The sequence below is a fragment of the Phragmites australis genome, chromosome 7 (genome assembly GCF_958298935.1).
Source record: "Phragmites australis chromosome 7, lpPhrAust1.1, whole genome shotgun sequence".
Lineage (NCBI taxonomy): Eukaryota > Viridiplantae > Streptophyta > Magnoliopsida > Poales > Poaceae > Phragmites > Phragmites australis.
In genome coordinates, this window is record NC_084927.1 from 30,843,829 (window position 1) to 30,869,084 (window position 25,256).

The 25,256-nt window shown below is 45.9% G+C and overlaps 6 protein-coding genes across 13 annotated transcripts; 2 read left to right on the top strand and 4 right to left on the bottom strand.

The window, feature by feature from the left end:
• The first annotated feature begins 380 nt into the window (after positions 1-380).
• Positions 381-4,625, top strand: LOC133924707 (uncharacterized). Of its 7 annotated transcripts, XR_009910839.1 has the most exons (3): positions 381-1,506; positions 1,602-1,697; positions 4,098-4,625. XR_009910839.1 is itself a non-coding variant. In XM_062370365.1 (2 exons), exon 1 carries the CDS (start codon positions 465-467, stop codon positions 1,485-1,487), a length of 1,023 nt encoding a protein of 340 aa, XP_062226349.1. In that variant the 5' UTR covers positions 381-464; the 3' UTR covers positions 1,488-1,506; positions 4,098-4,625. The 7 variants fall into 7 exon arrangements, 6 of the variants coding, with proteins under 6 accessions (XP_062226349.1, XP_062226352.1, XP_062226351.1 ...); XM_062370365.1 differs by lacking the exon at positions 1,602-1,697; XM_062370368.1 differs by lacking the exon at positions 1,602-1,697 and having other exon boundaries at positions 4,104-4,625.
• Positions 4,626-5,412: 787 nt separating this feature from the next.
• Positions 5,413-8,218, top strand: LOC133924709 (carotenoid cleavage dioxygenase 7, chloroplastic-like). The gene is made up of 8 exons (XM_062370370.1): positions 5,413-5,931; positions 6,018-6,388; positions 6,509-6,637; positions 6,729-6,860; positions 6,951-7,223; positions 7,325-7,407; positions 7,499-7,816; positions 7,921-8,218. Exons 1-8 carry the CDS (start codon positions 5,534-5,536, stop codon positions 8,062-8,064), a joined length of 1,848 nt encoding a protein of 615 aa, XP_062226354.1. The 5' UTR covers positions 5,413-5,533; the 3' UTR covers positions 8,065-8,218.
• A 71-nt stretch (positions 8,219-8,289) lies between these two features.
• Positions 8,290-10,447, bottom strand: LOC133924710 (uncharacterized). The gene is made up of 4 exons (XM_062370371.1): positions 10,030-10,447; positions 9,189-9,441; positions 8,938-9,031; positions 8,290-8,729 (listed from the first exon to the last, which is right to left on the bottom strand). Exons 1-4 carry the CDS (start codon positions 10,401-10,403, stop codon positions 8,497-8,499), a joined length of 954 nt encoding a protein of 317 aa, XP_062226355.1. The 5' UTR covers positions 10,404-10,447; the 3' UTR covers positions 8,290-8,496.
• A 3,606-nt stretch (positions 10,448-14,053) lies between these two features.
• LOC133923610 (probable aquaporin TIP5-1) lies at positions 14,054-15,182 on the bottom strand. 2 transcript variants are annotated; one of them, XM_062368891.1, is made up of 3 exons: positions 15,045-15,182; positions 14,675-14,925; positions 14,054-14,589 (listed from the first exon to the last, which is right to left on the bottom strand). In XM_062368891.1, the coding sequence occupies exons 1-3, from the start codon at positions 15,169-15,171 to the stop codon at positions 14,191-14,193; spliced, it is 777 nt and encodes a 258-aa protein (XP_062224875.1). In that variant the 5' UTR covers positions 15,172-15,182; the 3' UTR covers positions 14,054-14,190. The 2 variants fall into 2 exon arrangements, with proteins under 2 accessions (XP_062224875.1, XP_062224874.1); XM_062368890.1 differs by having other exon boundaries at positions 14,054-14,925.
• A 240-nt stretch (positions 15,183-15,422) lies between these two features.
• LOC133923612 (aquaporin TIP2-3-like) lies at positions 15,423-16,624 on the bottom strand. The gene is made up of 3 exons (XM_062368893.1): positions 16,444-16,624; positions 16,110-16,360; positions 15,423-15,987 (listed from the first exon to the last, which is right to left on the bottom strand). Exons 1-3 carry the CDS (start codon positions 16,568-16,570, stop codon positions 15,619-15,621), a joined length of 747 nt encoding a protein of 248 aa, XP_062224877.1. The 5' UTR covers positions 16,571-16,624; the 3' UTR covers positions 15,423-15,618.
• Positions 16,625-19,521: 2,897 nt separating this feature from the next.
• On the bottom strand, positions 19,522-23,559 carry LOC133924711 (O-fucosyltransferase 29-like). The gene is made up of 9 exons (XM_062370373.1): positions 23,179-23,559; positions 22,757-22,844; positions 22,582-22,658; positions 22,417-22,505; positions 22,136-22,325; positions 21,503-21,684; positions 21,307-21,409; positions 20,715-21,043; positions 19,522-20,455 (listed from the first exon to the last, which is right to left on the bottom strand). The coding sequence occupies exons 1-9, from the start codon at positions 23,374-23,376 to the stop codon at positions 20,224-20,226; spliced, it is 1,488 nt and encodes a 495-aa protein (XP_062226357.1). The 5' UTR covers positions 23,377-23,559; the 3' UTR covers positions 19,522-20,223.
• Positions 23,560-25,256: the final 1,697 nt, after the last annotated feature.

The window sequence follows — 25,256 nt, forward strand, 5'->3', positions numbered from 1 at the left end:
GATCTGTGAGGGGAGGAAAAGGCAGCATGGGCCCGCTGGCCTGTGGCTGTGGCGCGGCATCGGCCCAAGACATGGAGAAAGATGAAAAAAAAAAACGAAGTAAATGGTCCGTGAGTAGGAAGAGGAGAAATGGGCCGGGAAGGGAATTTCTGCTTGAAATTCTCTCCAAGACTTAATTTTATTTTTCACTGAAGAAATACACAAAGAGGTCATATGAAATCATGAAAACTCCAAAAAAACATAAAAAAGGTCTCACGAGCAATAAATAAAATCGCAATTTCTCTCGTAAACAAAAAATCGAACTGTTCAAGAAATTCTCGTTTTTTTTTGTCCCAGCCCTAGTCCCAGCGCAAACCAAGTCTCAGACTTCCAGCACCAACACCAACCTCGCGCCGCCGGGAAACCCCTCTCTCACCTAGACATTTCGTCGAGCACCAAGTCGAGCACCAACCACTGCCGCAGCCATGCTCCTCGCCAAACCCCACCTCAACTCTCTCCTCCCATCTGCGCTGCTCTCGATCCCCGCTCCCAGCTCCAGCCATGCCAAGCCCCTCGCCACCTCAGCCGGCCCTCGCCGCAGCCTCCGCATCTCCGCCACATTCGCGGCGGCGCCGGCTCCTCCTCCGGCGGCAGCGGCAGCGTTGAGCCGCGTGGACGTGCTCTCGGAGGCGCTCCCCTTCATCCAGCGGTTCAAGGGCAAGACGGTGGTGGTCAAATACGGCGGCGCGGCGATGAAGTCGCCGGAGCTCCAGTCGTCAGTGATCCGCGACCTCGTCCTCCTCTCCTGCGTCGGCCTCCGTCCCGTGCTCGTCCACGGCGGCGGCCCGGAGATCAACTCCTGGCTCCTCCGCGTCGGCGTCGAGCCGCAGTTTTGCAACGGCCTCCGCGTCACGGACGCCCTCACCATGGAGGTCGTCGAGATGGTACTCGTCGGCAAGGTCAACAAGCACCTTGTCTCACTCATCAACCTCGCCGGCGGCACCGCAGTCGGCCTCTGCGGTAAGGACGCGCGCCTCATCACCGCGCGCCCTTCCCCCAACGCCGCAGCGCTCGGCTTCGTCGGCGAGGTCGCGCGCGTCGACGCCACGGTCCTCCACCCGATCATAGCATCGGGTCACATCCCGGTCATCGCCACCGTGGCCGCCGACGAGAATGGGCAGGCCTACAACATCAATGCCGATACCGCGGCTGGCGAGATTGCCGCAGCAGTGGGCGCTGAGAAGCTGCTGTTGCTCACGGATGTGTCTGGAATACTGGCGGACCGTAATGACCCTGGGAGCTTGGTGAAGGAGATTGACATCGCTGGGGTGCGGCAGATGGTGGCTGACGGGAAGGTAGCAGGTGGAATGATACCGAAGGTGGAGTGCTGTGTGCGCGCCCTTGCACAGGGCGTGCACACCGCGAGCATTATCGATGGGCGTGTCCCACACTCATTGCTGCTTGAGATTCTCACAGACGAGGGTACCGGCACCATGATAACTGGCTGAGGTGATCTATGCCTTCATGGTACTTTCTTGTGCCTCTTGCTCATATTGTCATGTAATTTATGTCAATGTAGGCTCTACTTTCCTCACATCTCTGAGAGAGTTAGTTTGGTTCAGGTGGTTGTGCACCCATTCATTTCCAACTTTGTCAGACAAGAGGTTGAGAAAGACGGTGACATTATGTAGTTTGTTTTGTAAGTTTGATCAATTCAGGTGAAAATTTTATTCAAATGGACTATGTATTTTTTGGACTGCGGTTTACAATACCTTTTTTTTCTCTTGAAAAAAGGCACTGCATATGAGATTGGCCTGCGAAGGTTGTAAAACTATACACTACATATTTAGCTGCATGCATCATGTGAATTGATATGATGCTTGGAGTAGCTAGTGTTTTCCTTGAATGAGGATAGAAGATGCATCCTTAACAATAAATAAGAGTGGTTGATGGTTTTAGTAAGTTTAATTAACAGATTGATTTTGGAAAATAAGCACTCAATATATGTGTACTAGAAGAGTTTGTGTTATTTACTTATTTAAGACAGTAATATTTGATAGCCCTTTTAAAATGCTTGGTTGAACTTGTTGTATATGTAATGTTAAAAACTAATGAAAAACTTACTTCTGTGGAAACGATACCAAGTACTGTATTTCACATTAAGGTCATCTTCCTTAATATTTCACCAACTTTTGGAGTGATCTCTCTGTTTCATTTGGGTTATAAGGCCTAACCTTTGAGTACTTTTACTGGCTGCATTCTGAACTTGGCAACTGCATCTGTAATTTTGAGTGAGGTAGTTTTATTTTAACTCAATATTCACTGCTGTCTAAAGTTGGTAATTCTGGGTTGAGTTTCACCCTGCATAGTAGCCAAAAAGGATATGGATGCCACTTTTGACTTCCACTTAGATTAGTAAATGCCAAACAGTATTTGATTGTAGTCACCTAACAAAATGTTTCAGTTCAGCGGTTCTGCTCACTGCATCAGTTGTCCTTGGGGCCAGGTCAAGAACATTCGTTAGAATCTGATGAGTTATGCGCTATGTTTCTTGTATGCAGTTGATGCTTAATTGCTTGTGACATGAACTTGAACAACAATTTTTTCAGTAGCTGACTAATGCCAACTGCATTGGAGATAAATAAGCAGTGAAAACGCCAATAATGGCATGATTCACCACCCCAAACATATTGAGGACTGAAAGAGTATCGTACGGACTCAGGAGTAGTCTTGCCAATTTGCGTTCTGTCACCCTTGAGTTTGTTAATCAACTCAACTTTAGTGAATACTTCATCATAGACCACTCAACATCTGAAAGTTTATATTTCTGAAGGCCCCTTGCTTTGGAAAAAAGGCTTCTGTTACTGATGTTGATTAAACGATGATGAGGGTCATTACTCCATGCCACCCTGTTGGGCTGTATCATCCTAGTCCACCTTTAAGATATCTGAAATATCTTTTTTGAAACAAAAGATAAATTTAAGTATCTTTTGTTTTTGCCAGTAAGACATTCATTATCTCTTTCTGCCATTTGCTATTGTCAGTTTAATGGCAAAAACAAAATTACTCCAAGTTTGCTGGAACTTTTCCGATTTTTGAATTTACAAACAAGGAGATCAAAATTTGCTGCAAAACTATACTCCCATCCATTGAAATTCTTACAAAGTAATCCTGCAGGTCGTTCTTTTGAGAGATACTCATCAAGAAATCTTGTAGTGATTAAAGAATAAAGTATCAGTAACTTCTACTATATTCTATTCTTGTTATTTCAGTATAGAAGAAATGTCCTATGTTCTGAACTATCTTAACAAATAAATTAGAAAAATCATATCTTTTACACCTTAAGTACAGCTGCTGTAATTTCCCTGCCCTTCCCTTTGCACGTGGTCACTGTAGCAACCCATGCACTGTAGGCTTCTCCACCTGACAGTTGTTTACATATTTTTTACTTCCTTAAATCCAGTTTTGCCTCATTTTTCTAATATTTTTGTCATTTATCTTGTATCTTCCATTTTTTGGCATTATTTTTATGGGCTTGGCTTGAATATTGATCCATTACAAATGTTTCTTATGTGTTGATGTTAAGCATTAGATTCCTGGAATTCTTCCTGGACTTTTGTAATCAGTAATCACACTTAGGGCCTGTTTGGAAGAGGAGGATTGGTCTAGGAATTTTTAGGATTTAGTTCATATTTGTAATCCTAGGGATTTGGATCCCAAAACCACCTTTCCAAACAGGCCCGTAAATGGAAAATAAGTCTGGAGTGCAGGGCATGCTTAGGTTGTGGAAACTGATGTTCACAAATAAGCTTTTTTGCTGATGACCAAATTGCACATTAGCTATTGTGTACAATGCTTATTGCTTGATATTCGTCATGGTCACTTGTGCAATTTGTGTGTTCAGTGGGCCACTTGCTAGTGTTGCCTTTTGATCGTAAACTTCTAACGAAAATCCATGGCCACAAACATCAAGAGCTCATTTTTGTAACATTCAGGCTATAGTTTGTACGCAAATTGAAATTATGGATTTTGTATCTATCCCGCTTGAAGAATCTTTCTGGAAAGTTTCAAATTAAGATTTAACTTAATTTGATCCAGTTTTTTTTCCCCCTCTGAAGAGTCAGCCCAGGTGCAGCAGTAGGCGCAGTGTAATGGATTGGAGAAAAAGACTTGATTTGGCACCACTACATCAAGGTGCAACTACGAAAACTGAGATGGTAGAGCCTAGGTTCCATTACAGGCAGCATTTCCTCTTTGCTTTCGACAGGACCACAACCATGACACAGCAAACTCCACTTACATCTAATGGACGAGTGCCTTCCTTCTGGATTTTGACTACTGCACTTGTGGGAACTTTCTAACCGCTCATCCTACATTTTCTGAATTCTGATATGTTTGAGTGAGAGATGTTTCGAGAAAAGAGGAAAACTCCACCCCCTTCTCTGGTAATAGCAGAATATATTCCTCATTATGTTGTCCATTTACCTTTCTTGTGTGAGACTGGTATCGCGTGCATATTTTAGTGCTGTCTGTTTTCTGCTGCGCTTGAGCCCATGTATTCTTGTTTTCTTTGTACTCAAATGTCCACGGCTACAATAAGATGGTAAAGCTTGCGATCCAAGGGGGCATCTTTTCAGCTCGTTTCATTCTAGATACCCTTTTTAGTTTCTGCCTGTGTCGTGTTCATTCTTTTAGTCATTGTCTGACAGATGGATCAGGTTCATTTACCATTTTCACTGTGCGTGGTTAGCTAGGGGGTTATTGAAAACAGTGATCTGTTGGCTACTGCTGCAATGTGTTAGGATTTGCAATTTGGAGCGTGCAGCGCGTGTGTTTCGCCCTTTCTGAAGGGTATGCAACGCTTTCTTTTTTCCAAATCGGACATGCCTTTCCAAAACGGCGGGCTCCTATCTGTGAGCTGATCAGCACGATGAGTGATGGCTGCTTTAATGTTCTCTGTTTCCTTCCATATGTCGAGGGTTGCAGTTTCTTTCGAAATGCTATTAGTATAACGCAATTAGCCTTGCCCTTGCGATAGTTTTATAAGAATAAGCTCTGGCTCACTTGATCGCATAAATAAATAGCAGCAGCAGCAGCATTACGGACTATACCAACAACCAAGTCTTGGATTCCACACCCAAATGCCAACGATGCCCTGACCAAAACACTCCAAAAATGCCCGATATACCATTCACACTTGCGATTCCAAATCCAGGCACTCCCTATACCATCAACACCAAACAGTGCATGTATTATACGGAACAGCTAGCTAACATTCGAATGAGTTCTATTACGAAGCATCGATTCTGTAGTTAAGAGTTCGTTTGGTAGAGTTCGCTTTGATCACTTTCTGTAAACGCTCCCTCTGAACGCTAGATTCTCTTGCATGAACTGCGATGCTTTCTATAAAGCGGGGCCAAGCCTTGGTCTAAAAAGCATCGATTCTTCCCACCACCGAATCTGACCCGTTCTGCGTATATATCATGGGATCAACATACCTACACCGCCACGACCGGCCACGGGCTAGCGACCGAAGGTGATCGGCACGCGAGACATGGCGCCACACACGATTGCAGCCATGCACGGCGTCGTGCGCCACCACCCTCGCCACCGCGTTCCACGACCGCCCCGCCACTGCTCCCACGGCCACGGCCACGGCCGCGGCTTCAGCGTCGTCCGCGCCACCGCCGCCGCGACGACGGACTCGCTGTCCGCGGCGTTCTGGGACTACAACCTCCTCTTCCGGTCTCAGCGCGCCGAGTCCCCCGACCCCATCCTGCTCCGCGTCACCGAGGGCGCGATCCCGTCGGACTTCCCGGCGGGCACCTACTACCTCGTCGGCCCCGGGCTGTTCTCCGACGACCACGGCTCCACCGTGCACCCCCTCGACGGACACGGCTACCTCCGCTCCTTCCGCTTCGACACCAACCGCACCGTGCACTACTCCGCGCGGTAAGCAGCAGCCACCTCACTCCTTCCATATTCATGGCGCGCGCGCATGTGAGAGTGACTGTGCGTGCGAATCCGCATCAATGAAGGTACGTGGAGACGGCGGCGAAGAGGGAGGAGAATGCGGACGACGCGTCGTGGCGGTTCACGCACCGGGGCCCCTTCTCTGTGCTGCAGGGCGGGAGCAGGGTGGGCAACGTGAAGGTGATGAAGAACACGGCTAACACCAGCGTGCTGCGGTGGGGCGGCCGCCTGCTCTGCCTCTGGGAGGGCGGCGAGCCGTACGAGCTGGACCCGCGGACGCTGGAGACCATCGGCCCGTTCGACCTGCTCGGCCTCGGCGACGGCACCGACGAGGTGGCAAGAGACAACAGAGAGGTTACCCGCCGGCGCCGGCGGCCGTGGCTGCATGAGGCCGGGATCGACGTGGCCGCGCGCCTGCTGCGACCGGTCCTTAGTGGTCTGTACCACCACCGTCACCTCTGAACGCGGATGCGGTTGGCGCACCAGAGCTCGCGATTGCAGAGCTCCACTTCGACCCAACTGATCTGACGTTTGTGCGCGCGTGTGGCCCCCGCAGGTGTGTTCAGCATGCCAGCCAAGAGGCTGCTCGCCCACTACAAGATCGACCCGCGGACGAACCGGCTCCTGATGGTGGCCTGCAACGCCGAGGACTTGCTCCTCCCGCGCTCCAACTTCACTTTCTACGGTCTGCACACTCCCAAACACCCCTTCGAATCAGATCAATCAGAGTTACGTGCTCGATCATTAATATTGACGACGACACGGCCGCATCGCAGAGTTCGACGCCAACTTCGCGCTGGTGCAGAAGCGCGAGTTCGTCGTGCCGGACCACCTGATGATCCACGACTGGACCTTCACGGACAGCCACTACGTCCTCCTCGGCAACCGAATCAAGCTCGACATTCCCGGTACGGAAGGGGATTAGTTATCTTTTTTTTTTTCACTTAGACTGTCATGTTTAGCGAAGAAGCATGTGAATTGCGTGCCGTGTTTGGCAGGGTCGCTGCTGGCGCTGACGGGCACTCACCCGATGATAGCAGCCCTCGCCGTGGACCCGAGCAGGCAATGCACGCCGGTGTACCTGCTGCCGCGCTCCCCGGAGGCCGAGGCAACCGGCCGCGACTGGAGCGTGCCGATCGAGGCGCCGTCGCAGATGTGGTCCATGCACGTCGGCAACGCCTTCGAGGAGAGGAACGCCCGAGGCGGCCTCAACATACGGCTGCACATGTCAGGCTGCTCCTACCAGTGGTTCCACTTCCACAGAATGTTTGGTAGTTAACTGACATCTCCGTGGCACGCAGTTGTTTCCGCCTTCGCGCCTTGCTCTTGACTGCATTGTTCCATAGCTCTGATTGCTCTGCTACTGCTATAGGCTACAACTGGCTGAACAAGAAGCTGGACCCGTCGTTCATGAATATAGCCAAGGGCAGGGAATGGCTGCCTCGCCTTGTTCAGGTGACTAAACACTTGAAACTGGTGCCTATCGATGAACCAGCTGTGGAGTTTTACAGTGACGGAATTGTATTTTGCGTCCAATCCAATGCAGGTCTCAATCGACCTTGACAAGAGAGGGGCGTGCCGGGGATGCTCCGTCAGGAGACTGTCCGATCAGTGGACTAGGCCGGCAGACTTCCCGGCGATCAACCCAAGCTTCGCCAACCGGAGGAGCAAGTTCATCTACGCAGGCGGTGCCTCCGGTTCGCGAAGATTCCTACCATATTTCCCCTTCGATAGTGTGGTGAAGGTAGATGTCTCCGACGGATCAGTGCGGTTGTGGTCAGCCGAGGGGCGCAAGTTCGTTGGCGAGCCGGTTTTCTTCCCGACCGGCGGTAGGGAGGACGACGGCTATGTTCTGCTTGTAGAGGTAAGAGGAACTCAGGAACATACATGCAAGCACCAGCATGGAGAACATATGTCAGCTCAGTTAACTTTTGAGTCTTCTGATGTCGTTTGCTTCTTAATTTGCAGTATGCAGTATCGGATCACAGATGCCATCTGGTGGTGCTGGATGCAAGGAAGATCGGAGAAAGGAATGCAATTGTGGCAAAGCTTGAGGTGCCCAAGCACCTCACCTTCCCGATGGGATTCCATGGGTTCTGGGCAGATGAATGACGCTACAAACATCCAATCTAACTCTACTGAAGCCAAAAGGCAAAAGCAGACGCCAATCGATCAAACACATACAGGGTTCTGCGTAAAAGTCTGTTCAAGTGTTGATATGAATAAAAAAAATGTAAATTTTGATCCTTTCTTGTACGTTGAGCATTCATAACACTTGCCGAATTTTGCCTCACCAAGCCTTTAAACTGAACAAATGTTCAAGAAGCACGCTCCAGATGATATTTTATAGATGTTTAAGACATAATCCCACACGGTGAACATATAGAGTTTCCACTAAGAATTTTGAGAATGCAACTTCTGGACCTGACAACTAAGACTGACACCAACCTTGATCATAGCTAACCATACGAAAAGGACTAATTCTAGAACTAATCCTGTACACAACTAAAACCACCAAAATGTGAAGTCGACGAATTGTTGTGCTCAGTGTATACGAGCTATAGTTACCACAATGAAGACGAACACTGAGAGCATGAAGGACATTCTCATTACATCGTCATACAAATCGCAGTTCTTGTCCTCAGCCTGGAAGAGTACGTTCACGAGCCTAAGTATCTGCTCAAGGAATTCCTTGATTTTTGCCTGGGTGTTTTCCAGAACCCACTTCATCACTCTGGGAGGAGCAGTAGAGCTTCCCTTGAGATCAGTTTCCTTAGCTGAAAGATAGGATAATTTGCATCAGATGCAGATTCATCCAACATAATACACGAGAGTTGAACAGAACCAAATGGGTCAGTTAGTTTATAGGCTTTCACATGACAAAGGTCAAAAGGTTTATGGAAGGGCTGCTGCCGAACTTAAAAACCAGATTAACATTGTTCGCTCATGCCAAATTAACCCAAAAGATGTCATAAATTCACATACCATCCTGGAAGGATCTCTTGAATTCTTGTACGACCTCATTGTTCATCACAGCATCCCATACAGCCTTATCAGTTGACAAGGCCATAACCATTTTCTGCATGAAGGCAAAACAATGTCATGGCAAAGCAGGAAAAGTAGGTGATTTTTGCATACAGTAAATCTGAATGGATACTAGCATCAATATTTGGTGGCACCAGGACACCTGGTTCAGATTGCTATAAGTAACTACCGCTAAGTTAAGTGACATTCACCTGAACCGAAGAATCTTCTTGCAACAGTTGGAATGCATCCAGCACATTCCGATGTTCCCTTGTCAAAAGAGCACTTGAGTTAAGAACAAGCAAAGCAGGTTCAATCCATTCCTCTAATCCGATCTCGGATGCATCAGAATCCGGAGAAAAATAATTCACAAATATCCCAGACGAAGGGTGCCCTGAGACGGGCAATGCAAGCGCTTGTAGCTCAGGCGCATCAGAATCCACAGCAGAAGGGTTCTCAAACACCCTGCATGAAACAGTCAATATTTTGTTTATATGAAAAAATAATGTCACCCTACATTGAATCGTTAAAGAATTATGAAGCCCACAAGCTCTAACTAATACCGAAGGATGATAACTTTACTAAACAGGATAAGAAGCTCCAACTAAACAATGACGGAGCAAGTGTATCGAAGCCGTAAAAAAAAGCAAGAAAAATAATCCCTTTTAGCACAAAAGTCAAATAAGTCGGGGACCGGACTGCGTGATTTAGTATCCCACATCTAGATAGCAATGCGTACACTCCTGAACAATTTGAAGGATACACGACACATAGGGTGATTGGGGCACCAATCCTAACTTCCGCGTGACAAATTAGCAGTTAATAACACCTGCCCACGTAAAATTGTAAGTCATGGGGAACTTTGCCATCTAATTCTGGCATAGCCACCAGGTTAAAGTAAGCAGCAAGTAATTACACTGGACAATTACAATCTTAAACCAATTATTCTTCCAAGCTATAATCCAATTATACCACGATCCACGATGATCTTCATCAACCCAAAACATTAGAAATCATAGCATGGTTAATCTAACTGGGTAACTATAATCTTACTGCTGGATGCTGGCAACGGCGGCGCGGACCTCGTCGTCCGTGGGCGGGGCTCCGAACACCACTTTGTACTCGTCCGCCGCCTCCTCGCGGGAGTCGGGCGCGGCAGCCCCTGCCCCCGCGGCGATGACCTCCTCCCAGTCCTCCTCACCGTCGCGGCGCAGCGAGCGGGACTTCCAGCACGTGGCGGAGGCGATGGAAGACGGGGGTGGCGGCGAGGTGGCACGGAGCGGGTGGGCTCCGGTGCGCCAGGGGGAGCGGCCCCCGGAGGAGGCGGAGGCGGTCGCGGTGGCCGCGACGGCGCTGCTAGAGAGGCGAACGAGGTTCTTGCCTCTCCCACCGTGATCTTTCTTCGTGTAGATGACATGGACCACCATTGGAACTTCCGATGGAGCTTTTTCCTCGCCACTCCTCTCGCCGCCCGGCCTTGGTCTATTTAATACACCGCCCGGCTCAGGCCTTCGTCTATTTATTATTAGGGAAAAATGCACAAACCCCTCCATAAGTCACTCTATTTTTGAGATTCCCCCCATAAGCCATTTTGTTGCAAAACCCCCCAACAGCAATTTAGATTTGCAAAAAACCCACCAGCAATTGTTTAATCCGGAAAATAGGTTTTATTTAATATAAAAAGTATGTAAATTCTTTAATAATTTAGATAAAGGTTTTAAAAATGATTCCTTTGGTGAAATAAATAAAATGAAATGTTTTTAATTCTATTAATCTTATATATATGTTTTTCAATGATAAAATAAATGTTTTAATTATGTCCCTTAGAGGAATAAGGATATAATTTTATTTATTATTTGTGTTCACAAATAACGACAAATCAATGGAGACGGATGCTAAATCTTGCCGAACCCTCTGCATCTACGGAAGAGAGGCCGAGCGCTGGAATGCGGCCAAGTGCCATGCTAATGGGTAGGCTGGCCGGACAAATTAGAGAAGATTCCCTTTATACCATTGCAACTTATACGTTTGCCTTATGTGTTATCTAAAATTAAAAACATAGAAAACCTAGAAAAATTAAAAATTCCCTTTATTTTCTAATTATTTACCATTTTTCCATAATTAAAAATATAGAAAACCTATTAAAACATTATTCTAGATTTTCTAAATTTTTCTCATAATTAAAACATTTATTTTATCATTGAAAAACATATATATAAGATTAATAGAATTAAAAACATTTCATTTTATTTATTTCACCAAAGGAATCATTTTTAAAACCTTTATCTAAATTATTAAAGAATTTACATATTTTTTTATTAAAGAAAACCTATTTTCTGGATTAAACAATTGCTGGGGGGGTTTTGCAAATCTAAATTACTGTTGGGGGTTTTGCAAAAAATGGCTTATGGGGGGAATCTCAAAAATGGAGTGACTTATGGGGGGGGGGGGGTGGTTGTGCATTTTCCCCTTATTATTAATATTAATGCTACCAGAGAGTCTTGGTGGATATTGGAGTTTATTTGAGAACACTTATTTTCTTTTACTGTAGCACCTAATCTTTTTAAATTAACTAAATATATATTCACGTAACGTAAATTATTTTTAAGATAAGTTCAGCTAACAACCCAAAATAGGTTCCTTCAAAATCATAACAAGACATAGGTATGTTTTCTTTCCCCTAAAATGGGTTCTACACTTAGCTATTTCCTGTTTAAAGCATTTCGGTACTACTACTAATATAATTATAGAAAGAGTACCACTTTTTGTGTGGATTTCAAGCATTTAGCTTTAATTGTTTGTTTAAGAGTGCCTTGTCATCAACCTCTTTTCCATCACATAGATTCCGGATCTAATGGACACAATACGCTCAAAAGAAAAAAAGGGCCAATCTATACTTATATAAGTTTAGGCTCCATAAGTTTCCACTTTCTACATGAATGAATCATAATATGATGGAAAAAATAAGACTCGCATGATGGTGGCTAGATAGGAAACTAGTAGATAGTATTTCACTTGACATATATACTATTGTTACAAAGAATAACAAATGGGTGAGCTTGGACGCCCCTTTCTCCAAGCAAGATTAGAGAGGAAGAGAGGAACTTGGAGTGTGAGTATGTAAAAATGAATGCAGGGTAAATCTCCTTTTGTCTCTATGTGCTCCTTTTATATACCTCTTCTACCCCTAAATTATTTACACAAGAATACGAGATGAATATATAGCCACAAGAGGTAGGGGCAAAGGAGGCCTTTCCCTGGTTGCACCTCAGGACAGTGTAGACGTGCCTTTTACATTGTAGCATAGGGCTTTTGTATACCATTAGTATATGTATTCTTGTGACACCTTAGGTGCTGAGGTAGCCCCCAACATATACCTTGCTACCATGGATAGTGACGTAGAGGGGAAATATTAGTGTAAATAAACTAGTAGGCGGTGCAAACGTTTAAACAGTAAATATCGTTCATCCGATTCTCATATAAAGATTACGGTTGATCTCACTATTTTACCTGTGGAAGGGTTACCTCATGATATTTTATGATCACACGATGAGTTTTCAGCAAATAATCAACCCCTCTACCGGTGGGATAGCCATTCGTTGTCTACACCAAAAATTTAGGAAAATTTTTAGTACAAATGTGCAAATAGTAAATATCGTCCATCCGAATCTCATCCAATATAACCCAACATATAAATCCCCCATCATTCAATATTATATAGATCGCTACACACATAACTGATGTAACCCAACACATAATTAATTTTGGTTGCTGTTTTATGGCTAATAATATCATATATTTTTTCTTCAGGATAAACATTAGTCTAATCTTTAACCTAAACACTAAGAATGTAAAGTTGAAAACAAGAGACAGAGCCTCCACGAACGGTATGGCGTCGTCAGCGCGAGTGGAGCATCCACCATGGGATAGTAGGATGTCTGGCACTCAGGTGGTCATGAGCCATTGCGAGGTGTCTAGCAGGTGCAGGGCTGTGGGATGATCGTTGCTGATGGTGTCTAAAACCCTGTCTGTTTAAAATCCTGTCTGTTTAGGTCTCGTCGTTTCTCCAATTATTCTCCATGTTTAGGTAGCGCATGTTATTAGTTTTTTTATTTCTTCTGATTTTTTTGAGACCTTTCATTTTCGGGATTTTCATCCCCTTGGTTCCCAAACCGCCATAGGGAAAAAATCCGGACGAGAAATCCCCCAGGAAAAGTGAATTACCCTCAAAACCCCCTCAAGAGACTCCTTCCCTGGAATTCCCTCCCATTGCTTCTAAACATAGCCTGAATGTGGGAAATCTCGGCTACTCATTTGAATTTTGCTATGAGTATTATTCTTGATTTGCATGTGAGAACCTCGGCTACTCATTTGAACACTGTTGTGAAATGAGAAGGTAGAACGCAGGAAAGATTGAAAGTAGTCGAACGATATGGTGATGTTTTTAGTTAGGAAGAGCAAAAAAAAAAACACTAAATTGCAAAGGTGGCGAAATATTATTTGTTGAAGCCTGCATTAATATGAACTATTAATAGTTTTATCGGGGAAATAGCTGAGCCAGGCGTATCGTGTGGCGTGGATCAGGAAAGAAAGCACGCCAAAAAAAAAAAGCAACGGCCTGGACGCTCGGGCGTGTGTATGGCATTTGTGGCAACCGTAAAAGAGACCGTCGTTCTGGGGAGATGCAGCCTTGCTTTCGATGCGTTTCGCCCCCGCCGCGCTGTGGTGAACTGATGACGTGCGGTTGCGGCGCTCGCTCCTGCCGCACCGGCGGATTAGCGAGCCGAGGGCGTATTGGACTGCCGCGCATAGCGGAGTCGCGGTGCAGGTTCATTCTCCGTTCGTCACGGCTGTTGCTTTCGGACTGCGCCGTAATCAGCATTGGCACGTATGATATTATGAATTAGCTTTGGCGACGAAGACAATTTGACGGCTCACTTTTGGAGATTAAAGAAGAGTGCAACTAGCAGCACGGCTAATTTGACATTGAATGGCACAAACTAAATGCTAAATATTTAGTGCACAAGCACCGGCTTGTACATTTTCGATTCAGTAAATGGAACTGGGCATTCTCCTCTCTTTTCCCTAGAAAAATATAATAGCAATACCGGCCGTGATTTACTCATAACCGTACACGTATGCAATAATGCAAACATACAAAGACATAGATCCCTCTACATTCACAACAAAAGGATGGATGGATGCACTAACTGGTTACACCACCGCCGCCGTTCCCACGTTCCCGTGCCGCGGCTCGGGCACGGACGGGAACACCAGGCTCTGGTGCACCAGCGCCGCGACCGCCGCGCCGATCATCGGGCCGACCCAGTATACGGCCTGGTTCTTGAAGTCCCCTCCGACAACCGCCGGCCCAAATGACCGCGCCGGGTTCATGGACGCGCCTGTGAGCGAGCCCGCCGCCAGCACGCACGCGCCCGTCAGGAGCCCAACCAGTAAGGAGCCCAACGCCGTCGTCGCAAACCCCTTCTTGCCGCCCACGCGAGGGTCCCCGGCCACGTGCACCGTGTACACGAGCAGGAACGTGAGCACCCCCTCCAGAATCGCCGCGCCGAATCCGGTCATCTCCGCCGCGATCCTCGTCGTCGGCACGGCCTGCGCCAACGTACGTACATCGTAGCGATGCCAAGTTAGTCCGAAAGGAAGTGAGCGAAGGAAGTGGCTGACGGCGGTTACGTGCCTGGCCGGCGGAGATGAAGTGGAGGACGAGGCAGGCGAGGGTGGAGCCGAGCAGTTGAGACGCCCAGTAGAAGATGGCGCTCGGGACGCCAATGTGGCCGCCGACGGCGAAGGCGAACGTGACGGCGGGGTTGACATGGCCTCCGGAGACATCACCAGCAATGAACACTGCGGCGAAGAGCCCGAACGCCTGGGCAACGGCGGTGGCCACCAGGGAGGACGCGTCGGACGTGACGTCGGGCGTGAGCATCCCTGGCAGCGCATTCCAAAAGAAGCGTACGGTAATCAGTCAGCCGTCCACGGTTGCGAAACCATCAACTCACATGGGTTGGCTAGCTGTAGCCTGTAGGACGCAGTGAAACTTGACTTACGGGCAGAGATGGCGGAGCCGACGGCGGTGAACACGAAGAGGAAGGTGGAGATGAACTCGGCGAAGTACGACCGGAGGGACGGCGGCGAGAAGCAGTGCTGCAAGTGAAGCCGGAGGTTGGACGCCATTGCAGGAGTTCACGTTTACGGCGCAGCGTGCACAAACTTCACACGGTTTTTGGAGTTTATAACGAGGGCGAGGGACGCGACTGTAGAGTGAAACGGCGCCTAGGGGTAGTTAGCAGCGGTTGCTGCCGCGTCCGTTCCAATCTGTTCCAAGTTCACACCCGTTGAGGCCTGTGTCTCGCCCTGTCGGGTGTACGACACGGCGGGAACAAAAATATGCGACACGTCAAACACCATCTTGTTGTCATAGAACGTACGTGTATTGCGCAACACTTGGAAATGCTGAACCGTACATGTATGGATCGAACGGTTCTCTTACAACTTCTCGGCATCGTTGGTGAAAACCGAAAGGGAAATGCACAGACCAAACGTAATCACAAGACGAAGCGAGGATATGATGACGATGAAATTAACACGACGGACTGGGCCGGCAGTTCATGCTCATGCTCTTCACGGGTATTCTTGCTGCCCGACCTGATGGTAGGAGGCAATGAACACGTCGCCGTAGACCAGCCCAGCCAGGCCGCCTCCGATCAGTGGCCCGACCCAGTAGACCCAGTTGCCAGCGAAGTTGCCAGCCGCCACGGCGGGGCCGAAGGACCGGGCGGGGTTCATGGAGCCGCCGCTGAAAGGGCCGGCGGCCAGGATGTTGGCGCCGACGATGAAGCCGATGGCGATGGGGGCGATGGTGCCGAGGGACCCCTTCTTCGGGTCGGCCGCGGTGGCGTACACCGTGTACACCAGCGCGAAGGTGATCACGATCTCCATCACGACGCCCTCGATCTCGCTTATCCCGGTGACGCCGTGTGTCGGGATAGCCTGCACTCAAAGGCAGCTACTTTTACTTCTCTTTAACGGCAAGTGTGCAGTCAAAAGTGCAGCTATTTTCAACGTGCTAACACTTGGATGTACAGAGGTTGTAGTGATAATAATGTACTAACCTGTCCGTGGGTGACGAACTGCAGGAGCAGGCATGCCACGGACGCGCCGAGCAGCTGGGCGACCCAGTAGAAGATGCCGGTGAGGATGGTGATGTGGCCGCCGACAGCGAGGCCAAAGGTGACGGCGGGGTTCAGGTGGCCGCCAGAGATGTTGGCAGCCATGGAGACACCGACGAAGAGCGCAAACGCATGGGCGATCGCGATCGCCACCAGACCGGCAGGGTCTAGCGCCCCACCGTTTGTCAGTTTCCCTGCACAAGAGGAATTTTCAGTTAACACTCAAGTAAACCCAGGATGTGAGAGGAGGTGCCTGAAATAGTAGGAACTAGCTCACCATATGCAATGGCGGACCCGACGCCAGCGAACACAAAGAGGAGTGTGGCAATGAACTCGGCGACATAGGCCTTGATCGACGCGGCGCTGAAAGAGTCACCGAAGCTTCCAAATGCAAGCTTCACCATCTTTTCTTTTTCTTTTCTCTGACAGAAGTAGAGCCTTTAGGCAATTCAGAGAAGATAAGGCAATTCAGAGAAGATGGCTTATCGCACTGATGCGAGGAGCTCCTTAAATACACATCATAAGGTGCTAATGACTTGATGCCCTGCCACAAATGCTCATTACTATATTATGATGGGCGGTGTGAAATGATCACCACAAGACTGATAATCTAAGCTTCGATCGTGTTTTGTGGCTGATATTGGCCGACCAACCGCCCTATTTCACTAAACTTTGTGTCTTTAATTTGTGATTGTTTAGACACGAACCACGTCAGGATACACGACAAGCAGTGAGGAGAAAGCTCGGAGCATATGTTATCACATCACATGCTTAAATAAATCAATGGCGGTGCATTGCGATGGCTGAACTGTCATGTATGATGTCCTATACTTTTACCTTGCATCTTATGGAAGTATGTGAAATTGTTCAAATTTCTGAATGTTAATTAAGCAAGGTTTGAACTTCCAATTTTTTTAGAACTTGAGCCAAGATTTCCCCCCAAATTCCTGCAGGGTGTGGTTCTTATTCTGTTGAAACAAGATAGTGTGGTTCTTATAAAAATGTACTGCTTATATATTAGATGTACTATAGTTGGTGGATCATTACTGAGTTGTTGCATCATGCATAGGAGTTGGTTCTCCTGCAACAAAAGGGGACTCTCCTCAGCCTATCTGACCGAGTAAGACTGTAAGAGAATAGCTAGATTGACACTGTAACAGCTCTCGCATTCAGGAATCTAACCCTCACTACATACTGAATTCTGTATTGATCTATCATCCATGTTAAAGATGTGATACAAAGCGCAGTTAAGAGATAGGTCGGATCAGGGATTGAGACAGGAATCAAATGAATATCCTTCATTTGCAGTAGGCGAGTCAAACAGGATTACATCTATGAAGCTTGCAGCTGGTACATCAAGTGAAAATTTCAAGTTGCTACGATATGACAGGGCTACTATGAGTGGTAATGACTTCATTACACAAACGGAGACGATGAGACCAAAACAGCCTAACTTATTTATGGTATCCTTCGTGGTTGTTCAATTCATGTGTGTGTATAGTGGTATAGTTTCCTGGAACTTACTTTTGCATATAAAACTTCTGCGCTCCCAGCATATCAGACAAAGTGATATGGGCCACTGAGTGGGTATATTCCTGAACTTTCTATGAAATGAGCATGGGGTTTATCAGAAACACTACTGTTTGATGACTTGGTGCACAACTCAGCCATTCGCAATATCTAAATGCTGTCTCAATAAAACAGTTTTGTTTATTGAAAAAGAATGTGATTGTGATTTTACAGTAAGGGGGTAACCACACTAGTTTCTGCAACACGTCGCCTGCAAAATATGAAGGGACTAGACCAATTCCTTTCGGATTGGCAGGGAAATTAGTAATTGCTACGTCAGAATCGGTTTAATTCAGTCATCAGAAGAGGGTCATAATCTTCTGTTTCGCGCTGATCAATCATATTAGCGAAAGCTGCTTGCTCATTTTTTTTTAAGAGGTGAGTGCTAATCTAAGGCCTACATTTCTAAGTGAAGTGGTTAGCACTTTTGGCTAGTCCTAACTCAAAGTGTAGCCAATAATGTCCAAGGGTAGGTTAGGTGTCTTGTCCTGCTCTCTTCATTATTCAAAATGTATCATTATGTTGTGGCCAAGGTCTAACAACGCTCTAATGGTTCTTTATCTTATCTCAATAGGCATATAATTGAGCAAAATACAGCGCGTTAGAGACTAGGGAATGCCCTTTCTTTATTTCCAAACATACATTTCTACATGAACAGCCAAACCGCTACATTTTCTAATGCAACCTCCAACTAAACATAAGTTTCGCCTGTCAATAATCCGAAATTTATGTGATTGCAAACTTGCAATATGTTCAGTACTAATATTTCTTTCCGCTGGATAAGTTATTATGTCATGTATAGCTCTACTCATATAGCGCTAGTATCTTGAGGAAAAATGTACAACAATGCAGCTATTCTTCATCCGTACCACATTGTCAGCGACTGGCTTGACACATTAAAGTCTTAAACATCCAGATTTGATATGATTTTAGACCCGTCATTGTTCGTAGACCACTTCACCTTCCCAGCTATTATCATGCCAAATTTTGAATCTTTTTTTAAGGGTACAAAGGACGCACGCTACTTACACACACCACACGCACACACGTGTATACGTATGCATCCATACACACGCTAGAAAGGGATTGTGAGACCTCGATGCCTTTAACACGTAGAAACATATAGTACCACTGAATACGTACATGTGTATACCCTAACCTAACTCAGGTGCTACTGGAGAAATACCCGATGTGAGGCTGGTATCAAACTCCTGACCAGTCCTTCGCACACCAACGAACGGACCGGCGCTCGTAGCGCGTTCGCGCCAAACTTTGAGTCTCAAGAGGCGTCATTTCAATCTCAATCGTACATATGTACGTATGTACCGGCTATACCTTGGAGATTTTGTAAAATTCTATGACAATATTGATGCTTCTCTCCGACAAACCTTGAAGCACTGTACTAAGGACCTCAGCTTATGGATCCTATCGCTGCTCGAAGTCTTCGATCACTCCTCACACGCTACAATCCTGCGAAGCTGGGATGCTCAACTTTATTCCATCATTGGTTCATTTTTTCTGTATTTGGTTGATGTTTAATGTTCTCATTCCCATGTACTCTGTAACCTTCATCGGTTCATGCTTTCGATTGTTCAGATAGGCCTCGGTCTACCGTGGGTTCCTCTAAAAAAATTGTAGGTATCGGGTGAGCTAGTACGTAAGTTAGGCGTGCATTGTTTCTTAGACGTACTTGCTCTCAGCCACCGAACTCGAGGAAGAGAAGTCCATGGCCTACGAATATGCCAACTCTGAAAGAGATCAGTAGACCAATTGTGCAAAAAGAATGTAAACGAGAACGGTCCACAGCTTGAGATATTTATTGCATAACCACCAATAAAGCAGACGACAATGAAATATGGCATATATCCACACCTATTGATTTAATAAACCAGAATGACTTTTCCTTGTTGATAAATTACATGATCATGAGACAGGAAAAAGGAAAAAGTTGAACGTGGCTTGGCATTGGTTATCTTACAATCCAGTAATAAGAACACACTGCAGTTATCTTCCAAAAGGCGCAAGGTACAGTAATCACAGCACGTGGAGTAGGCGAGTGGCCATTGTCCTTCTGCGGACAAGTGAACTGCCTTGAGGCTTAACTCAGACTGAAGATCAACTGACAGAAGCACACCGTCTCTGATGAATCAATCATGTATAAAATAAAATTTACAGGCATTGCACATCTCAAGCTGGCAACTCTCCTTCGTGTGTAGTTTCTTGGGTTTAAGTTAACAACTAATTTAACCAAACCGGAGCTGCAACTCGTCAGTCATCTCTACAAGGCCACCAGTTTGATGGGACCGGCCCATGGTATCTGTTTCTTCATATATGCATTATGCATCCCTGTCCTGGTTGTTCCAAATCATAAATTCCAACATGTTTCTTCCTTAGCAAACATACATTTCCCCCAGTGCAACAAACCCATGCCCAACTACGCAGCATGCTCCAGTTGTCTACCTCACTTGTGCGGTGTCAAGTTTTCAGTTCATGTTGTGACCGATATGTTCCCAGGTTTCCTTACGCAGATGCAAGATGATGGAAATTCATGGAAATCATCCTGTCTTGGTCTGATATCATCCGGTTCCCCCATAAGACCCCTCTGGACTTTCTTTACCTTCCGTGAAAACATATCCCAACCCATCTTATTCCGTCTCTGAAACAATACATTGAGTTTCTTTGCATTTGGGCGAATAGTTCTCTTGTGGCCCATGTATCGCCTACAGATTTAATGGCGGGTGGAAGAACAAAAATTAGCATACCAAATAAAGAATGAATGAGCATGAATAACTATCATCAAGATACGAATCGACAAAACATAAGAAACAATTGCATAAAGCATTAGTGACCTAAAGATAAAAATAACACAGAGGCGCAATAGCAGTGTGCATTGAGCATCAAGACACCTTGCATTCCAATGTACTCAAAATATATAATTTAGAATATCCAAGCATATCCAAATAGAAGAGGGGTATATACCTTCGGCCAGCTAAAACCTTGGCCATGTTTCCATTATTATTTGTAACAAAGACATCACTCTCATCACATACGATGAAGTCAGTTGCAGCCAACCGTGAAGAAAAAGTAAGGAACGGTTTCAAATCATCCCCAGCAAGCATCTCCTTGGTGTAGAAATTTGGAAAGAGTTCCCTGAGAGGCTTGAGAGTTTCCTCTCCACCATATATTTCTCCAGAAGCAACATACAGGTATGTGTCATTGCCAAAACCAAGAGCTCGGAGCATTAAACCAACTTCATGAGGAGTCAATGGGCATTTCCCCCTACTGCGCTCATCCTCAGCACTCAACTCCTGTTAGCAATAATTCTAAAACTCAGATCATTATTCAAAACATACATCAGGTGACACCAATAAACCAAATAACGACCATATGAAACATCAACACTAAGCATGGTGATTATCTCAGTCAACGCATTTTTGTAAGTATACAAGAAACCATAGATCACAACAAACAACCAGCAAAAGTAAGTAAAATGAGAAATAATCTATACCAATGATGGGCTGGTATTTGGAGAATATACAATAGGAAATCTATCAAGTTTCAAGAGTCTTACAGGCAATGTATCCCATCGTTTCCTAATTTCACCCAGTTCCTTTCTTTCTCTTTCACCACCACCGTAGTAACAGCCAGAAAACGCAAGCATGTCAGGTTCAAACCTGATGAGTAAAGCAAAAGTGATGTTGGTAAGGGGAATCCTTGTAACTTCCATTTTCAAAAGGCATACCGAATTAAAATAAAGCAGTTTGTACCTCAGGTGAATGGCAACATATCGCGAGCTCATGAGTCTCATCTTGTGCACGAGTTTCTGACCCAGAGTGTGTATGGATTTCGTAAATCTTAATGCATGAAAATTTACTCGGCAACGTAACTTTTGCAGATCTTCATCAAGCTCACTAGTGAGCCTATAATCAAATTTGGTTAATTGCAAAGCCTGCAGGAATTAAAACTGTTGAGCACATAGGAATGTATAGCCATATTTTCATTTTATGAACAATCTACAGTCACATCACAGTTGAGTTGACATATCTGTTTCTGATGAAGAACACCTAACACGCCATCTTGAAAAGTAAATCAGAAAGTATTCTCATATCTGACCCTTGACGCAAATGTTTAACAGTAACTATTGTATATAATACACCGTTCAGCTTATCACCACCTAAAAAGATTATAGTCAACACTTGACATGATGCTTAATATAAATGAGAAGAATTGATAACCAGGATGGCGGTGAAATGATATTTTCTACTGGCATGTAGTGCCACTACAAAGGTGACAGCTAATTAAGAAGGAATAACAAGCAGACAAGCAGTATGCACTTGATCAATATTAAAAAAATGCAACACAAGCAATGGATGATTACACTGGTTTGTTAGGCTACTTACTCGCCTTCGCATGAGTATTGGCAAAACTTCACCAATGTAAAACTTAGGCAACGATTTCCTAGGCGCCCGCATGGTCCATGGGAGTTTATCCATCGATGTCATCACCTCATAAGGAATCCTTTTAACAATAGTTACATCCTTTGATAGGTAGGAAATGAACCAGTCCGCATCAAAAATGTCAGAGAAGTCACTGCATATAATATATACAGTTTCAAGTAAATTCACTTTCTCAGGAGCAATGAACTTTAGAAAATGACCAATGATCTCAAGTTCTCACCCACCTGTCATCCTTCCAGAAAGAGTGGTGGTCTAACTCAGGTACAACAAGTGTGGCATTCAAAATCCAGGCAACAACAACAGCATCTGTTATCTGGAAACTGAAGATGGTAATGGTAACACAAGGGATAATAAAAACAAAATAATAGAACATCTGAAGGCAATCTTACCCCTATACGCTGCTGATTTAGCCCTCCGCTAGTAGCAATCAATAAGTAACCAGTAGAATTATTCTCCAGCACAGCAGCTGAAAGATGAACATGGAAAAAATCAAAATGTTTTATTTCTTCTCAGTCTTCCACAATTTAGTTCAAAAGGAGAAAGTGGCTAATTAAAGAAACTGACATCTGAAATTCACGCTTCTCCCGCTGCATCCGTAGTACATGTTGGAATACCTCGATTTCCAAATATCAATGGGCTCGTTGTTTCTAAGCTGCACATTGTCAGGATTGTAAATAAATATCAATCACGAACTGAGACAAAACTAACACGCTGATAAAGTCTTGGAGAACAGTAATATGAGAGTTTGCGAAAGATGGTGACTAGTGAAACTTCCGGCACAACAAAGTTTAAAACTTCAATTAGGTTCCTAGTAAAACCTCACATGCCCAGAGAATAATTAACCTGCTTCCTCTCAATTCCCTTTCAATTCTTCCTAACAATGTGACAGGTGTAGCCATCCGGCGGAAAAGACAACCTTTACACTATAAACCACCGCTAAATCCGTCGAATTAGGCGGTTAAACAATCAAGGCCTCAGCAAATTACCTGCTCGGATCGCCACCGGCTCCGGACCCGCGACCAGTCGGCGTCGGTGACCACGTGTCCCGTGAACAGGGACACAAACCCTAGAACGAACAGGGCCGTTCCCAGGAACACCGGAGAAGGCGGCGCCCTCCTCGCCGCCCTCGGCGATGCAGCGCCAGCGCAGGAGTGCGGCTTCGCGGCGTCAGGCTTCCTCCCCATGCCGCGCCCTACAAGCTCGTGCCCCCAGACAACCTGCTATCTGCATCCACGGTTCCCCTCCAGGTCGCCGACGCCGCAGTGCGAGCCGCGGCGCTAGATCGTGGAGCTCGCGGAGGGTGCGCCCATGGCGACAGGACGCGGAGGCCGGAGGCAGGTCGTGTGAACGGGAACGGGGGAGTGGAGTGTGACTGTGTCACAAACAGTAAGTGGGCTGAGCTTTCTTCATGGGCCTTCAATTACTTAGTGCGCATCCTGCTATGACCCGTACGAGTTCTACATGGGCCTCCCCGTTCGAACACAATTCCTTTGCAAAACATTGAACAGCGTCCCCTCTGGATTTCAGAGCTACCATAAGACTATTAGTTGATGCATTTGTACGTGTTACCTTGTTTAAAGCTGGATTTTGCTTCGTTGTGAAACACAATTCCTTAGAGTTCCCTTTGTACTTGGACTCCTTCGACTCATCATGGCCCTAAAAAGAAAATCCTTGCCTCATTAATATCCTAGCAACATCAATAGACTTTTTTAACAAGTACAATAGGACTCCTTATCAGCTTCTTGATTTTGGAAAGCAACATCAATATATTGTTTTCTTCATAAGAAAACATCGCACTTCTTCCTTGCTTGATTATGTAAGCTACCAACATCACCTACATGCAATTTTAAACTTTCTTTTCTATAAAAGCAAGAAACAAAAGAAGCAATACGCTCTATCTTTAGACTCATTGTATTCAAGCCAACTTCCAAACTCATCAAACCACTCTGGATTAAACATTCTATGGCCTTCTTCTATCCATAAAAATGGAAAACTACATGTGAAAGGTTGGGAAGACCCACTCTCCAAGTACTGTCTTAGAGCATTTCCAACCGACTACTCATATTTGACCCTCTATTCCTCTTATTTAGGGACTCCTCATCCAGATTTCATCCCTTATTTCTCAACACGTTCCAACCGGTCCCTCATATTTGACCCCCTATATTCGAATCACCTCTATTTTATTAATATCTGGTAACTCTCTCTCCTCTCTCTCCCGTCTCTCCCTCTCTCTCTAGAGCCTCTCTCTCGACACCGGCCAGAGCTCCCTCTCTCTCCCCGCTCCTTCTCTCTCCCCGACCTCCCTCTCCTCGAGATCCCTCTCTCCACGCCTCCACGGCACGGGCGGGCGGGTGAGGGGGCGACGGCGCAGCGTGGGCGGGCAAGAGAGTGCGGGGAAGCGCGGGCGGGCAGACGTGGAGCAGTGCGGCGGCGCGGGAGGGGCCGTGCGCGGGCGCGGCGGCGCGGATGAGGGGTCGGATGAGGAGCCCCTAGATGTAGGGGGTGAGGGAGGAGATTTGAGGGCTCCTCAAATAAGGGGGTCGGATAGGGGGTCGGTTGGAAACCGATTTTCATCGTTTTTCCCTCAAATATAGGATAGGGGGTGGGAAGAGGGCTCGGTTGGAGATGCTCTTAGCCCCCCCCCCTCCCCTCTCTCATTAGGATGATAATCATCAATTTCTTTTCTTAAGTTTGGATCATATTTAATCTCCTATTCTTAGTTGATATCATCTTGACATGAATTCTTTGCATTGTCAAAACTATTTAGTCTTGGTGCTTAACTTTTATAAAATTGTTTCATCAATTTACCTGCAATTTGTATTAAATTCAAATTTCAATAAAATGTTGACATGCTATTATAAATATCACAAGAAGTAATCATGTGCAAATGCACATGAGTACATGTACTTCTTTCATCATTCTTGTGTCTAGTTCACGTATCAAGATTAAATAATAAAAACTTCAACAATTATACAAATAATCCTCTGATTTGCACTTTCACATCGATTCTCCACTGCCGACTGAAGGCTTCAGCAGATAGCGATTGCCGATCTCCGATTCAACA